At 44.7% G+C, this 17,744-nt stretch overlaps 1 protein-coding gene across 2 annotated transcripts in view; it reads left to right on the top strand.

Moving 5' to 3' along the window:
* The window catches only part of atp2b2 (ATPase plasma membrane Ca2+ transporting 2), a 396,677-nt gene that overhangs the window by 167,326 nt on the left and 211,607 nt on the right, over positions 1–17,744 (top strand). For both annotated transcript variants that reach the window (XM_078209746.1, XM_078209745.1), the window contains exons 9-11: positions 427–591; positions 4,956–5,170; positions 7,212–7,454. In XM_078209746.1, coding sequence (XP_078065872.1) covers positions 427–591; positions 4,956–5,170; positions 7,212–7,454 — 623 coding nt within the window. The remainder of the gene's footprint in view (positions 1–426; positions 592–4,955; positions 5,171–7,211; positions 7,455–17,744) is intronic.

Here is a 17,744-nt window from a genome sequence, read left to right as displayed (position 1 = left end):
CTGGGCACCTCATCCCCAGGATTATCATTTTGTCAGTTGAGTCAGTCGTGAGGCCTCTGGAACTGGCAACAGGCACCCATTTGGTGGCTATAGCTCTCTGGAAGCTTGCTAACAATCGTTCCTCAGAACAGACCAGTCCTTTCCGCCAACAAGCAACTGTCCTCTGGTCAGTTGTCAATAACTAACATTTACCTCATTAATTGAGCAAATATAGAACATTGAGGCGTACTGTAACTCTGCACTTGTCTGCAGTTCCATTTCCGAACATTACGATGGAGCTTTGGAGGAAGGTTGTCTTCTTTGCAAGTCGCAAATTTTACATAAATTGATTTTGAAAGTTTTTGCACTCAGGTGATTACTAAAGGATACCAGCTGCATGTGTTCAAAGTGTTTTTGACTGGCTCTCTTACATTTGTTTAAATTTAGCCAAGAAACAAGATGGCGCTGCTGCCATGGAAATGCAACCTCTTAAGAGTGCGGAAGGTGGTGATGGAGACGAGAAGGAGAAGAAGAAGGGGGGTACACCAAAGAAGGAAAAGTCTGTACTGCAGGGCAAGCTCACCAAACTGGCGGTGCAGATAGGAAAAGCAGGTGAACTGATTGCTTATTCAGAGAACTATTAACCTTGAGCAAGCAAAGTTGTACAAACCATGCTGGTAACAGATCACAGTCACTGCGAATGCTCCTTCAGGGAATCTTCAGGCAATTTCATTTCGCAAAATCAACAGCTCTGAAACAAAACCCAAATGCCGCAGATGCTGGAAATCTTAAATAAAAACAAAACAAAAATGCTGGAAATAGTCAGCAGGTCTGACACCGTCTTTAGAGTGAGAAACAGAGTTAACTTTTCAGGTCGATGATATTTCATCAGGACTCCTTACTGTTGTCTTGAAATGTTAACCATGATTCTCTCTCCACTGATGCTGCCTGACCTGCTGAGTACTTTCCACATTTTCAGATAGAGTCATAGAGATATACGGCATGGGAAAAAGCCCTTCGGCCCAACCCATCCATGCTGGCCATGTTCCCTAAACTGAACTAGTCCCATTTATCTGCGTTTGGCCTATACCCCTCTAAACCATTCCTATCCATGTACCTGTCCAAATGTCTTTTAAATGTTGTAATTGGACCCACCTCTACCATGTCCTCTGGCAACTTATTCTACATGAGCACTACCCTCTGTGTGAAAAAGTTGCCCCTTGGGGCCCTTTTAAATCTTTCCTTTCTCACCTTAAACCTCTGCCCTCTAGGTTTGGACCCTGGGGAAATGACATTGGCTATTCACCTTTTTATGCCGCTCATGATTTTATAAACCTTTATAAGGTCACCCCTTATCCTCCTACGCTTTTAGGACAGGGTATAAAAACAATGTGATTTACCAGGGAGCTTATCTCTGGTGCTCCATGAATCATTGTGCTCCAGTTTTTGTGAAGCTACCTTGTGATGTCAAATTTAGAAAGTGATTGTGCAAATGGTATGAACCATCAGCAGTCGTGCCATTGTACTTCACATTTACTTAAAATCATACCTCAATCAATTTGCTAAGAAAAACAATAGCTTCCGAAAACAAAAATTGAAGCAGATACGTAACTGACCAACACCAAGAAATGACTTTAACTCACTCAGGCCATACCATCCACTATAGTATGTTTGCTCAAACTTGCTGGACTGAATTTTACATGGAGGGCGGTGACCCCTATATAAATTTAGTTCCAAAATGACTGATTTAGAAAAAGGCCACACCACGGCAGTGACATGCTGCCACCAACCTCAATGGGTGGAGAGTGGGACTTCCAGCCCTCAATGGGAGGATATCCTGTTCTCAAAAGCTGCCAAAAGCTCTAGTGTCCCAGCCATGCCTGAGTGCAGTAGTGAGTACAGCTGGGATTGCAAGCAGAACCTGGGAAGGAGAGCAATGGACACCCCAGGACTAAGCTAAGTCCTGAGGGGGGGGGGGGGCGGGGGGGGCAATTCTCCCATCCTGCTGTGCTAATTTTGTAGCGCAGTGGGCTGGGAGATTTCAATGGCGCCTGATCCATTGGATCCGTGCTGGGCGTCCAGTCATGAGCGTGACTCCCAGCTCTGGATATCCAGCGGTGTCAGCTCCGCACCGGAAATAGGTTTGAAGCCGCATAATTTATGTAAATTCTAATTTAAATATGATTTCAATGCTATTAGCATAGAGACTGAAATCTCCAGACCAGCTAGCATTTCCCACCCCACCAGGAGTATTTCACTCCAGCAGGGTTCAGACTAGCTCTCCACATTTGGGGAGCTGGCAGCCTGACCCTGCTGGAGTGAAGGACAACCGGGGCCCCTCAGATGGTCGGGCAGCTAGGGGGTTCGGGGGGGGTGGAGGGAAGGTTGGTGCCCCCTGGGCATAGCACCTTGGCAGTGCCAGCCTGGGCCCTCTGGCACTGCCTAAGATCAGGGCGGGCTGGCAGGGCGTGGTGGCGGGCGGACGAGGGTTGAGGCTGGCCCAGGAATGTTCGGGGGGGCCAGTGATCGGGCCATGGAGGCGAGGTGGTGAGAGAGCTGGCGTTGCGGGGACCGCGGGGCTGGCCAGCAATCGGGAGGCCGGCAGACGGGCTACTGTGCATGCGCCGATCTCAGCGCTGACAGATCGGCACTCTGCTGCTGGCCTCTCAGGCAGGGATTGGCCCCAACCACTGAATTCTGGAATGAATCACACTGGGGCACTCTGCAGTGTGCAGAGTGTGGGAGATTCTTCTCTGAACTCCCACTGAAAAAACCACCGTGACTTACTCCAGTTTTCACATGAATCCGACACTTAGAATTTTTTTGGGAGAATCCCAGCCCTGGGCTTTTATGGTGGGAATAGATTAGGGCATCCTCAGGATCAGGGGGGGCACTAAAGAGGGCATCATCTTGCGGGGGGGGGGCAGTGAGGGAGGTGGGGGAAGGTACCCCAATGAGCACAGAACACCCTTCGAAAGATATAGACAGGCAGAGTGAGCGGGCATGAACATGGCGGACAATGTGTAAAAATGTGAAGTTATTCCTTTTGGTAAGAAAACACGGAAATATGGGGTATTTCTTAAATGGGGAGAGATTGGGAATTCTTGTTATCTGAAGAGATCTTGGGTGTTCATTTGTCACTGAAAGCGAACTTGCAGGTGCATTAACAGCACTGTGGGTGTACCTACACCTCAGGAACTGCAGCAGTTCAAGAAGGCGGAGGACATCCAGAGATGGGTAGAAATTGCTGGCCTAGCCAGTGACACCCACCTCACATAAATGAATAAAAAACTGCAAGCAATTAGGATTAAGTTAACAAGTTAGCATTTATCACGAGGGGATTTGAGTACAGGAGTAAGGAAATCATGCTGGAATTGTAAAGAGCCTGGGTGAGATGACACCTAGAGTATTGTGTGCCATTTTGGTCTCCATACCTAAAGAAGGATATACTGGCCATAGAGGGAGTGCAACAAAGGTTCACCACACTGAATCCTGGGATGGGAAAGATTGAGGAGATTGGGCCTGTATTCTATGGAGTTTGGAAGAATGAGAGGTGAGCTCATTGAAGTGTCCAAAATTCTTACAGGGCTCGACAGGGTAGATGCAGGAGGGATCTTTTCCCTGTTGTGGGGGGATGGGGGAGGGGGGGCGGGTGAGCAGGGGGGTGTCAGAATCAGGAGACACCTTCTCAGAATTAGAGATAGGCCATTTAGGACCCAGATAGGCAGGAATTATTTCATTCAGAGGATGTGAATCTTTGGAATTCTCTAACCCAGAACGCTGTGGAGCCTCAGTCATTGTCTATGTTCAAAGCAAAGATGTCAGTAGATTTCTAGATATCAGTGACACCAAGGGATATATGGATGTTGCGGGAAGATGGCACTTAGGTAGAAGGTCAGCCAAGATCTAGTTAAATGGCTGAGCAGGCTTGAGGGGCTGAATGGCCTACTTCTGCTCCTGTTTTCCCATGATGGATGGAATGACCCACTTTCACTTCTTTGCTCCTAAATATATACTCTGTTTGATGAGCCAACTCTTGAGCTAAATTCGAAGATTTACTCTTACATTGATTTTGCTCTTGAAAGGTGCAAAGTATCAGAAAGCTGGAGTATTGGAATGTGACCATTTGAATTCCATCAGAGGCAGAAATCCTCACACTCTGGGCGCTGTCCTGATTGTCTGTTGTGACTTCAACAGAAGATTAATCATAATTCCCAGAGAAACAGCAGAAGATCGAGGCCATTTGTTCAAGATTTCTGCTGTGCCCAGAATTATGCACGTCACTCAAATTTATATCAACACAAACAAAAAAATGCTGGAAAATCTCAGCATGTCTGACAGCATCTGTGGGGAGAGAATAGAGCCAACGTTTCGAGTCTGGATGACCCTTCATCAGAGCTCTGACGAACGGTCTTCCAGACTCAAAACATTGGCTCTATTCTCTCCCCACAGATGCTGCCAGACCTGCTAAGATTTTCCAGCACTTTTCTGTTTTTGTTTCAGATTCCAGCATCCACAGTATTTTGCATCTAACTCAAATTTATATAACTGACACTGTGTTTAAATTCATAATTTCCTCTTTGCCCTTGTGTGTGCCCATATTTATAAAACCCTAAATTATCTTGGCTTGTTGCGATTGAATCCACACTTCTGGGGAGTTGTTGATTTAACCCCTCGGCTTCTCTGTTCCCCAACACTTGTTCAATCTCTTTACATTAAGCGGATCACTGCCAGCCCTTGTTTTCACTCTCGCAGAATATATTACCTCACACTTACCTACATTAACTCGCATTTGCCACCTGTCTGCACATTCTGCTAACCTGCCTGTCTCCCTCAAGTCTTTTGCAGTCCTCGATCGGTGTTTGCTAAACCTCCCACATCTTGTGTCTAAACTTCTCGGTTAAGACGTTAAATATGAAGCTAACAGCTGCTGTGACAGTGACTTAGTATTTTTTTTTTAACTGAATCCTTTCCAGGTTTGGTGATGTCAGCAATCACGGTTATCATCCTCGTGCTGTACTTTGCCATCGATACTTTTGTGATTCAAAAACTGCAGTGGCTGCCCGAGTGCACACCAGTCTACATCCAGTTCTTTGTTAAGTTCTTCATTATTGGTGTCACCGTGCTTGTTGTGGCTGTCCCAGAAGGCCTCCCACTTGCAGTCACCATCTCACTGGCCTACTCTGTCAAGGTATGAAAATGTCCACTTATACTTTTCCATGTGCCTCACAGATAAGCTGACCAATTTCTTCCTAATGGGTTTTCAAAAAACAGAAATAGTCATTTTTGGTGGTGTCAGGTTGCATCTTACAGTTTTTGTAAGTCTCGCCATTGAACTGTTGATTGAGGGAGGCTTGAAGTAAGCAGGTCAATGTTAACGGCCCCACTAAGGCTGTGGTGACAACAAATGATTAACTAATAAAAGTCCATCCAAACATTACGCTTCAACTGTGTAATTTATATTGGCGGTGAGGTCCCTGTGGTATTAAAACAACTTTGATTGGATTAGCTTTGGGGATATACAAATGAGGCATCCTTTATGTTGTCTGTACTGAAATGTATAAATAATATGATTCAGTAACTCAGAGGTCTTGAAAAGAAAATTGAGGGAATGGTTAGAAATACATTACAACATACATGTCAACATTCTCGGGCTTACCATTGACAAGAAACTCAACTGGACTCTCCACATAAACACACCGGCTATATGAGCAGGTCAGAGGCTAGGAATAGTACAGCAAGTAACTCACCTCCTGCCTCCCCAAAGCCTATCCACCATCTACAAGGCACAAGTCAGGAGTGTGATGGAATACATCCCACTTGCCTGGATGGGTGCAGCTCCAATAACACTCAAGAAGCTTGACACCATCCAGGACAAAGCAGCCCCGCTTGATTGGCACCCCATCCACTCCCTCCACCACCGACGCTCAGTAGCAGCAGTGTGTATTATCTACAAGATGCACTGCAGCAATTCACCAAAGATCCTTAGAAAGCACCTTCCAAACCCACAACCACTTCCATCTAGAAGGACAAGGGCAGCAGATATATGGGAACACCACCACCTGCAACTGCCCCTCCAATCCACTCACCATCCTGACTTGGAAATACATCGCCGTTCCTTCGCAGTCGCTGGGTCAAAATCCTGGAATTCCCTCCCTACCGGCATTGTGGGTCAACCCACAGCATATGGACTGCAGGGATTCAAGAAGGCGGCTCATCACCACCTTCTCAAGGGCAACAATGGATGGGCAATAAATGCTGGCCTAGCCAGCGACGCCCATGTCCTGCTAATGAATTTTTAAAAAATCACAAGAGACCAAGATTCATAAAGAGGTAAAACTCTGCAATTTGGAATATTTGACATTAAGATAGTGTGTAGCTGAATGGGGAAATGGGCTTTGCAATGCAGCTGGAGAGCTTGGGTCAGGAACAGAGAGTGGAGTTGTGTTAGACTGTAAGACCATAAGATATAGGAGCAGAATTGGACCATTCGGCCCATTGAGTCTGCTCCACCATTCAATCATGGCTGATATGACTCTCATCCCCATTCTTCTGCCTTCTCCCCACAACCCTTGACCCCCCCTTGTTGCCAGCTGTAATGCTTTAGTGGAGAAGATAGCACATAGTAGGTTTTAACTCCAGGACAGGAGGGCGTAGACAGCGGGCTGAACACCTGCCAGTTCCTGCTGACCATTTCGAGGGCCGTGCTTCATTATTGTGCTGGTGATGATTGCAAATGGCTGTCTCACTGCAGCAAATGGACCTGGGCTGGGCAGTATAATGACTGATACAGCCAGTTGGCAGGTACCTGGAGGGGGATGGGGGGATGCCTGAGTGACAGCAACCCTCATTCATCAAAGGGAGCCCAGGATAGCGCCAGAAAAATAACAATCTTTCCTGTATCGGTCACCAGCACTAGCAATGAGGAATCAAGATGTCAAGCCAAGAGGAGGAAGAGAAGACCAGGGATTTCCTCCTAAGTGTTACTTTAGTCACCACCCCCTCTCAGCTATGGAATTGTGGTTTGATAAAGGCTTGGGAGATGTACCTGTCTGATGATTCAGCCAGGGAATCTGGGGGGTTCATCAACAAAAGAAAGTTGGAATAAAATATAAGATTTACAGTCATGAACTCTTCAAAGAGATTCACGTATCCGAGTATAAAGGATATTTTCAAACAGTCTAATATTGAGAAGCAGTTATTTACTGTTACATTGTCACTCTTTTGACCAGAAAATGATGAAGGACAACAACCTGGTGAGACATTTAGATGCCTGTGAAACCATGGGTAATGCTACAGCAATCTGCTCTGACAAGACAGGCACTTTGACAACAAACCGAATGACCGTCGTGCAAGCTTACGTTGGGGATGTCCATTATAAAGAAGTCCCAGATCCTGATGTCCTCCCTACAAAATCACTGGACATGCTCGTCAACGCAATATCTCTCAACAGTGCTTACACTTCCAAAATACTGGTAGGCTTTTCTTTCTTATTTTAGTGCATTAATTACGGTGCGTGACGGGTTTGTCTTTTGGGAGCCAAGTTGTTTCCAGATTGCCAAATGACTATTGGACATGGTCGCTTAATGTGGCGAGTCGTGTCAGCAGATGCACAAAGGCCAGATATTCTGCAGAGAAAGTTGCTGTTGGAAGTAAGAGGCACTGAAAGGTAATTTGTGAAGATTTGTGCGGATGAGGAGGACTGCATTAATCTCTACTGGAGTTGCCTGCTGCTATTTTCCTCTGGGCTTTAAGCTCAATGGCTCATTTGCTTTATTAACAGCATTCAAATGTTTGCTAATGTGGAAATAATCTTTGGGATATATTATTTTCAATGAATAAAATTGGTCATCTTCCAAAACTCTAGCCAGGATTCAACACCTGTGGGAACCTCCTCTCCCGCTGACGGCACTCCCCTGCCGTGGGTTTCCTGGCGAGGTGGGGTGGGATAAATGGGAAATCCCATTGACAGCAGTGGGACCAGAAGATCCCAGCATCAGTGAACGACACGTTGCTCCCCGCTGTGAGAAACATATGGCAAGGAGGCCAGGGAACTGCAGCCCCTGTCTTAGTTCCAAAGTTTGTCAAGAATGTTCAAGTGATTCCAACCACATTTAATGGCCCATTTTGTACATCGATGTGCTGACTCCTCCTCTTCCTTCAGGTTTATCAGGTATAGTAAATAATTCGACACTGATTTCAAAGTATTCCTCTGCATGTCTTCCCATGCTTTCCAAGCACATCACGAGCAGTTTCCAGTCTCACTCAGGCAATTCCAGCAAACCAGATTGTAAAAAAAAAATCTACCGTCCCACAGGCCATTAGGAACTAGAGTGTTGAAGGTTGGTGCGAAGCTTGAGGTCTGTCCAACAGAAGAAAAGGTAGCACAGCTATGGACAATACTCCAGGAAATTTAAATGTGATATTGGATCCCTTGAAAATTTTTGATCAGTTATAAAAATCAGTCTCATAAAAGGCTTAATTTGACTCCTAATTTTTTTTGAGATCTTCTGCTTTCCCATTTAATGTGACATTGTTTAAGATGAAGGATTAACTTGTATTTAAGAAATACATGTTGTCTGTTTTATATAATACTCCAGGGAAACACAGAGTGACTTGATGCCCTGGGGCAAACTTCAACTTGTTACGATGCTGCTAAGGATTTATCTCTTAGCTATAACTTGCTGTGCGGCAAATACTGCGTTTAGTGTAGATGACTGGGGCTATTCTGAATGCATACTCGATAAAGTTAGAACATTCCGATAACTGTGCACATCAAAATCTTGATTTGACTGTTCTGCCCAGAATGGATGCAAGTTGGTCATTTAAAATGCTAGTGTTGATCGTCAACTGATTGGAAAACAAACTGAAGGAACTGATTGTACTGAGTCCACCAGCAGAGTAGTTATTCGCGACAGGCCACATAGGTTTGGCTAAGAGAAAATGGGTTGTGATTTTAACAGAGAACTCCCAATGTAATCGCAGTAGTGTTGTTGCTATTGTCGATGTTCCACATCACCAAATGAAACTCATCTCAAATAGTCCGATGAAAATGCCATGACGTCAAAGGTGACCAAGGAAGATGGCAGCCGATGCGACAACTATCTGTATCGATCTTTCCCCACTGGCATTGGCAACAGCATAATGATTGTAAACAGGTTGTCACAGAAGTTTCCCCCCAATTATATTGTAGGATGCAATATGTGAGACCGCCGCTAATGTAAAGGGTACTCATAACTCACTTGGCATGACACAAGGGGACTGGGTTGGCCACCTTTTTACACATCATATTGGTGTGCATGCTTCATACACTTGACAGTGGTGGGGCAGCACGGTGGCACAGTGGTTAGCATTACTGCCTCACAGCGCCAGAGATCCTGGCTTTGATTCCCAGCTTGGGTCTCCAGAGTCTGCATGTACCCCCCATGTCTGCGTGGGTTTCCTCTGGGTGCTCTGGTTTCCTCCCACAGTCCGAAAGATGTGCTGGTTAGGTGCATTGGACATGATAAATTCTCCCTCAGTGTACCCGAACAAGTGCCGGAGTGTGGCGACTAGGGGATTTTCATAGTAACTTCATTGCAGTGTTAATGAAGTCATTGCAGGGCGGCACGGTAGCACAGTGGTTAGCACTGCTGCTTCACAGCTCCAGGGTCCCGGGTTCGATTCCCGGCTCGGGTCACTGTCTGTGTGGAGTTTGCACATTCTCCTCGTGTTTGCGTGGGTTTCCTCCGGGTGCTCCGGTTTCCTCCCACAGTCCAAAGATGTGCGGGTTAGGTTGATTGGCCAGGTTAAAAATTGCCCCTTAGAGTCCTGAGATGCGTAGGTTAGAGGGGTTAGCGGGTAAATATGTGGGGGTAGGGCCTGGGTGGGATTGTGGTCGGTGCAGACTTGATGGGCCGAATGGCCTCCTTCTGCACTGTAGGGTTTCTATGATTTCTATGATTTTCTATGATTAATGCAAGCCTCCTTGTGACACTAATAAATAAAATTAAACTTCCCTGACTCTACTCTCTATTGATTTAAGGTTAAAACAAACTCCTTAGTTTTTGGAGTTCTATTGCACGAGGTGATCATAATATAAATATCATATTACATTTTTATGCTTGAAGTGCCATTAATCATTTAAGTGCATGAAAAAATACTAGGGAACAACTTAGATCAATGAATTATAACATTGTTACAACTGACAACTCTGAGTTGGGAAGAGGACAGAGTTTGCATGTTAAGAAGTTTTGATATTCAATGTCATATTTAAATGAATAAACTATAAGTAAAATATATATTTAAACATTTCAACAACGTAGCTTTTCCCTGAGCAGTATAATTTTAGATAAAGTTATTCATAGAATCCCTACAATGTCGAAGGAGGCCATTCAGCCCATCGAGTCTGCACCGATCATAATCCCACCCAGCCCCTATCCCCGTAGCCCCATGTATTGACCCTGCTAATTCCCCTGACAGTAAGTGACAATTTTAGCATGGCCAATCAACCTAACCCGCACACTGGACTGTGGGTGGTAACCAGAGCATCTGGAGGAAGCCCATGCAGACACAAAGAGAATGTACAAACTCCACACCGACAGTGACCAAAGCCGGGAATCAAACTCGGGTCCCTGGCGCTGTGAGGCAGAAGTGCTCACCACTGCGCCACCGTGCCATCATTAAAATGGAAATCCCTGACTGAGGCTTAAAAAGATATTTGAATTTCTGGTGACCAATGTAAAGGAATTGCACAATAAAAGTTAAAGTTTTACTGTAACTAACAAACTAAAAAGCAACGTTGACCAAACATTACTTAGCAGGCAACAAATACTCAAAATGACAGAAATGTTAACCCTTATCATTGTCTTAATAACCCCCTGCCGCACGGATGTACATTACAGCATTGCCGCCACAGGATTGCAGTCTTTATAGGAAACTATCTACAGTGACTCCCAAATTCCAACATGTTCATGTGTCCTCACTCCACCGAGTTTTAATGTTGAGTTAGTGTCTGTTGAAAGGTACTTCTTTCAGTTCTCTGTAAGCTTCCAAACAGATGACCAGCAGTAATGCTATGGATTTATCTCTAATTTGTTAGTTACAATGTGACAAATACTGTGTTTATTTTACATGAACAGGGCTTATTCTGAATGCATCCTCGTTAAATTGGGCTGTTGCATAAAATTTAGATAACTGTGGAAATTTAAATCCTGATTTGACTGCTCAACCCAGAATAGATATGCAAGTTGATCATTTAAAATGCTGCTGTGTTGAACGTCAACTGATTGGAAAACAAACTAAAGAGGCAAACCTCCTCCTTCCTTTGGCAAGGCAAATCTTCCAGATTGTTTTCAGTGCCACGGATACATCTCTCCAACCAGAATCTGGAAGCTTACCAAGGCTTGACAGCCTCCTTCAGCCCTTTGTCTCTGCGAGATCTCTCTCTCTTTCTCTTGTCCAAAAACTTGGAGAGCAAGGATGGAATGTTCCTGTCCCGCCCACCACGGGAATCGTAGCGGGCAGGAGGCAGACCATGCAAAGGTCCATTGACCTCAGGCGGGGACACCTGGCCTTGGGGCAAGCGCAGCTGGAAAATCCCGCCCCAAAAGTTTGTCAATGTTAGTCCAGCTTGTTAGAATGTAACCGGTGATAACTTTGCAATGGATATAATGTGACCAACGGTTACAAGCCGTAATGGTCAGCTGACCCAGTAAACTATGGAACCAATTACAGAATGATGTGATGGTCAGCTGACTAGCTGACTCACTATCAATAAGAACCTGTTGGGAATTGTGGGGAACTTGGAATGGCCCATGGTGAGGCCCCAAGTTTGGACTAATTAAGTTTCTTTATTAAATCCTTTCTTTGATTTATAAGTTGGAGTAAGTTTTGTTATATTTTTATTGTCTGCATTTGAAGAGTTCCCTCCGAAGGAAACACATCTTCTCCTGCCTTTGTTTTTCAGGTGTTTGCATTTTCCACCTTGTGGCCTTGGACCCCTGCCCCTATGGTAACCAGGTCACCAGGCTTGTTGTCAGGCAGAATTTGAAGTCAATCATATGACCTTCTTCTTTCTGCCATTGTCCCTTGAATTAAAGAGACAATCCCAAAACATAATTATTAAACCTTGCTTGATATAACAGTCTGTGCAAAAGGTAGGGTAGGTGTTGGATGTTACTGCTACTTCCTGGAACTAATTTTTGATCGTCTTTGGCAAGTAGAAAAATTTGAAAGATTCCTTTCCCCTGAATTTACCTACGAAAGTACATGGTTGCTTGTGTGTGTGGATTAGTGGGGTCACATTGTTCAGTTGCAACATAACTGAATGGGGGAGGATGTGTGGGTGCGGAGGAAACTGGAACTAGGGGAAGTGGCCTCAAAATACGAGGCAGCAGATTTAGGACTGAGTTGAGGAGGAACTTCTTCACACAAAGGGTTTTGAATCTGTGGAATTCCCTGCCCAGTGAAGCAGTTGAGGCTACCTCATCGAATGTTTTTAAGGCGAGGATAGATAAATGTTTGAACAGTAAAGGAATTAAGGGTTATGGTGAGCGGATGGGTAAGTGGAGCTGAGTCCATGAAAAGATCAGCCATGACCTTACTGAATGGCACAGCAGACTGGGTGGGCCAGATGACCTACTCCTGCTTCTAGTTCTTATGAATGGGGGGTAGATTTTGGGTTTTTGTCGGGACTCTAATATCGTGGTTAAATGATAGGGGGTGGGGGGCAGTCACAACCTCAGACTGGGTGGGAAACAGTCACCCGGCACTGATTGTTCCTGAATTGGTTAATTAGTGATCAGAGGGTGGGATCACTGTCCAATTAAGGATGATGGGTGAACTCTCAAAGCTGGATGACTAACAGAAGCCCTCACGCACAGAAGAGACAACAAATACAGATAATAGAGAGTGAGAGAGAGAGAGAGGAGGCACCTTCATCCCTTTCTACAATGTGCATTTGATCGCCTCAGTAGCCAAGCCACCATTTTGGAGGGAAGGCTGTAGCTGTGTAGTGTTGGACAAAGCTGAGACAGCTCCTCACTTGGACCTTTACTGTATCTATGCATATGGTTACTAGTAGTTAATAAATACTTATCGTTGAGCTACCTAAGACTACGGATACCTTTATGAAACCTATCGAACACACCTAAAACCTTACAACAGGCATCAATTTGGAGCAACAATTTATGATTGGAAACAACATGAAGTTATGCTGAAAAACAGTTGACACAAAACCCGCGCTTACATAGAACATTTTGTGGTCTGATTGTGATCGAAACAAAAAGGGTGTACACTGAAATGTTGCTCCTGTGATTTTGGAGTTTCTGTTTGCAAGTACATGGGACAGCAGTTGGATTGGAGCATTGAAATGCAAACTGATGATTATCACCTAGGATGCCACAGTTAAATAGCGAAAGAGAAAAAACAGTTCCAGCCAGTGGAATACTGAGCAAAAACCTGAAGCTATATTGGACTGTGAGGCGCTGAACTTATCTGACATTTTTTATTGAAGGGATTAATCTACTCAGTGTGTGAGGAATATAATGATTTATTAAGTATCTTTGTGACATTCACTGTGATATGTTGGGATGGAGTAGATGCTACGTACACCAGGCAGAAAAATCATGGACATGTTTTTGGTCTAATAAGGAAGGGATGTCATGATGACAACTAGTTGTGTGTATGGACATGAGTATCAGATGCTAAGGGTAGCATGGTGATACAGTGGTTAGCACTGCTGCCTCACAGCGCCAGGGACCCGGGTTCGATTCCTGGCTTGGATCATTGTGCGGAGTCTGCACATTCTCCCCGTGTCTCCATGTTTTTTAAGGCAAGGATAGATACATTTTTGAACATTAAAGGAAATAAAGGTTATGGTGAGTGGGCGAGTAAGCGGAGCTGAGTCCACAAAAAGGTCAGCCATGATCTTATTGAATGGTGGAGCAGGCTCGAGGGGCCAAATGGTCTACTCCTGCTCCTTGTTCTTAAGTTCTTATGTTCTTTCCTCCGGGTGCTCGGTTTCCTCACGCAGTCCGAAAGATGTGCCGGTTAGGTGCATTGGCCATGCTAAATTCTCCCTCAGTGTACCTGAACAGATGCCGGAGTGTGGTGACAGGGGATTTTCACAGTAAAATAATTGCAGTCTTAATGTAAGCCTTCTTGTGATTATTAATAAATAAACTGAACTGTATTGTACTTGGATAAGATATTGGAAGGTAGACTCTTTAATATATATGAGGGTCACCTGATCTGGGAGTTAAAGGTCAGAGGACACATGTGAATGAATTGGTCAACATAGCAGGTTAAATGATGATGTTTTTGCAGTTAAAGTTGTGACTTTGCTTGTCGCTCTTTCAGCCTGAGATGTGACAGCAGAAAGGACCTCAAAGCTTGCCTTGAGCGCTGTTTTCCGGATCTGCTGCAGGGGGAGGCCATTTTCAGGCAGGTGGCCTAGTTCCTGACACCCTAGAGAACCTGCAGGCTGTCTGTCATTGAATCCTCACAGTGCAGAAGGAGGCCATCCGGCCCATTGAGTCTGCACCAACAATAATCCCACCCAGACCCTATCCCTATAACCCCACGCATTTACCCTAGCTAATCCCCCTGACACTGAGGGGAAATTTTAGCATGGTCAATCCACCTAACCTACATATCTTTGGACTGTAGGAGGAAACCGGAGCACCCGGAGGAAACCCACGCAGACACGGGGAGAATGTGCAAACTCCACACAGTCAGCTGAGGCCGGAATTGAACCTAGGTCCCTGGCGTTGTGAGGCAGCGGTGCTAAGCACTGTGCCACCGTGCCACCCACAAAGGCTGAGTGGAATTTTCCAATCAGCCCCATTGACTAAATGTTCGCGTCTTTCCGCCTCTGTACTCACCCCCTTACTGGAGAGAAATTGCCCATGATGCTTTCCTGCCTATCTTTTTGAAACACACATGTAATAACAAGAACAATGAAATGCTCCCAAAACGCATTGGAGTCCTGTAGAAATCAGAGCAGTTTAAGTGTTACAAAGCAGAAGCCACAGAACGGAAAATAAAATTAGCTGTTGATTTACAGGGAAAAAGGGGGTGGAACTGGTCAATGTCGGTAACACTGAGCCCTTAACTAAAAAGCAGCTGGTCTAACACTGCAGTCGACTTTCATTTCCATCGACTTACATTTCACGGTGGCCAAATTGTATTTAGATTGCAAGCGAGTGCGCTAGATCGTCATCTGCAGAATGGAAAGCTTTTTATTTCATTTAACATCAGTAATAAATGACCTAGTTTAGCATTCCGTCAATTGATGGACCCGGTATAAAATTTTGCATAAGGGTAAACGATAAATTAAAGCAGGTCATATTAAATTCAGCAACACTTGAGCACTGACTCGCTGTAATGCTATTATCCTAATGGTCCGATTATGTGCAGCTAACCATTAGTTTGAACATTATGCCCCTCTGTGGCTGCAAGTTAATCAAAATGCACTCGTTCCACCAGAACTGGCCTCCAGTTACCGGATACAATTGAAGGGTGGCGCAAGAGCAGTCTGCAGAAGCACAAGTGCCAAGAGCTAGGTGGAAACCATTTTATTCCATCTGCCTGACACATTAGGAAAGGGAATTACTCTGCTGGAACCCAGAAATCATTAATACAGTCCTTTGTGATAGCTTTCAAGGACAAACAATGAGATCCGTCTTCCTGGTTGAAATAGCATTTCAAAGACCAAGCTCGTACGCCGGTTCCCCTACACCGAGCAACTCTTTGGAAAGCTTTGCTTTACAAGAAATATTTAATAAAGGATCCACTGCTATTATCCTTGAGAGATGATTGTGCAAAGGAAATTGACAGTCTGAACTCGAAAGAATCACACACAACTAAAAAAAAAAATCTCTCGCTGTGCAGTGAACAGAAGGGACTGGAAAAGCCAAGGGACCAAAACAGTTCTCGAGCCAGAATTGCAATTTAACACCTTTCTTATTGGGATCATCGAAGGAATATGTTTTTGAAATGTTTTCTGTAGGTGCTTCTTCCTCGTCTTCGTTTCAAAGCGATCCTGCTTGCGTCTGACATGGATGATGTTTAATGGTACAGCCCAGCACATAATCATCAACAGAGATCAACTTTTACTCATGTTGTTCTGACCCTGCTAATATAGATGTGGCCTGGGCAGAAGTGAATTGGAAGGCTGAGCTTGTGTTGACTAGGAAGGGCTGTGATGTGCCATATGTTATTCTGGAATGATTTTTGTTCCCCTCGATGGGTTCTGACAGTACGACCTTCTGCCTATTTTCACTTAGTGCAGATTTCTAGGGGAATAACAATTCTGCCCATTTCACTTCCAAGTGTCAGAAGTCAAAATCAAAGGTTAATTTAAAGATAAACTGCTTACATTTTGAGTATGCTAGCTTATTTCTTGGTTAAGTTCTTCTTAACCAGGGGAGGTGAGAGTGATTGGCCCTGATATCAAGACAGCATTTGACTGAGAATGGCCTCAAGGAGCCCTGGCAAAATTAAAATGGATCGAGTCTGGTAGAAAAACTCGCCACTGGTTGGAGTCATGCCTATCACAAAGGAAGCCAATATCTCAGTCCCCAGATATTGTTGGAGTTCCTCAGGATAGTTTCTAAGGCCCAACCATCTTCGACTGCTTCACCGTTGAGAAGAGTAATGTCACTGGGCTAGTAATCCAGAGACTCAGACGAATGCCCCAGGACCTGGGTTCGATTCCCACCATGGCAGCTGGTGGAATTTAAATCCAATTAATAAATCTGGAATTAAAAGCTAGTCCCTGTAATGATGCCCATGCAACAAATATCAATTTTTGTAAATCAAATCTCGCTCACTAATGTCCTTTAGGGAAGGAAATCTGCCGTCCTTACCCAGTCTGGCTTACATGTGACTCCAGACCCACTGCAATGTGGTTGACCGTTAACTGCCCTCTGGAAATGAGGGCAATTAGGGATGGGTAACATATGCTGGCCTTTCCAGTGATACCCACATCCTATGAAAGAATAAAGTTACCAATGATTTTTCCTTCCATCGGAAGGGTGGATATTTACTGTTGACTGCACAATATTCTACATCACTTGCGACTCCTCAGATACTGAAGCAGTCTATGCCAGTATGCAGCAAGACTCGGCCAACATTTGGACTTGGGCTGACAAATGGTAAGTAACATTCATGCCTCACAAGCACCAGGAAATGGCTATCTCCAACAAGAGAGAAGCTGACCATCTCCCCTTGACATTCAACAGCATTCCATTATGGAATCCCCCATGATCAACATCCTGGGGGTTACCATTGACTAGAAACTCAACTGGACTAGTCGGGTTTCCTCTGGGTGCTCTGATTTCCTCCTGCAGTCCCAAAGATGTGCAGGTTAGGTGGATTGGCCATGCTAAGTTGCCCCTTAGTGAATATGTGGGGTTATGGGGATAGGGCCTGGGTGGGATTGTTGTTGGTGGGCCGATGGCCTCCTTCTGCACTGTAGGGATTCTATGATATGATTCTAACCAACAGGCTTCAAAACTCAATTCTTTGTTTTGACAATTAAGGTGAAATTAAATGAAAATATCTCTAATCGCCTTTCCTCCTGATCCCACTGTCTCACCCAGCACTTTCTCTGAATTTCCTGCTCACATCCTTAGCTTAACGTACTTTTTCAAGTCGATATAACACAAATCCACAACTTACAGGTAATCATAAAATCACAATTGTTCTCTCATATCCGCAAACTGCACTCTTCTCGAAAAGAAACGTATTTGACATCAACGTTACTTCAGAAAAGCTTTTGA

This window comes from Mustelus asterias, chromosome 3 (assembly GCF_964213995.1).
Source record: "Mustelus asterias chromosome 3, sMusAst1.hap1.1, whole genome shotgun sequence".
Lineage (NCBI taxonomy): Eukaryota > Metazoa > Chordata > Chondrichthyes > Carcharhiniformes > Triakidae > Mustelus > Mustelus asterias.
The sequence above is the reverse complement of the archived record's forward strand: the minus strand, read 5'-3'. Positions and strand labels throughout refer to the sequence as shown.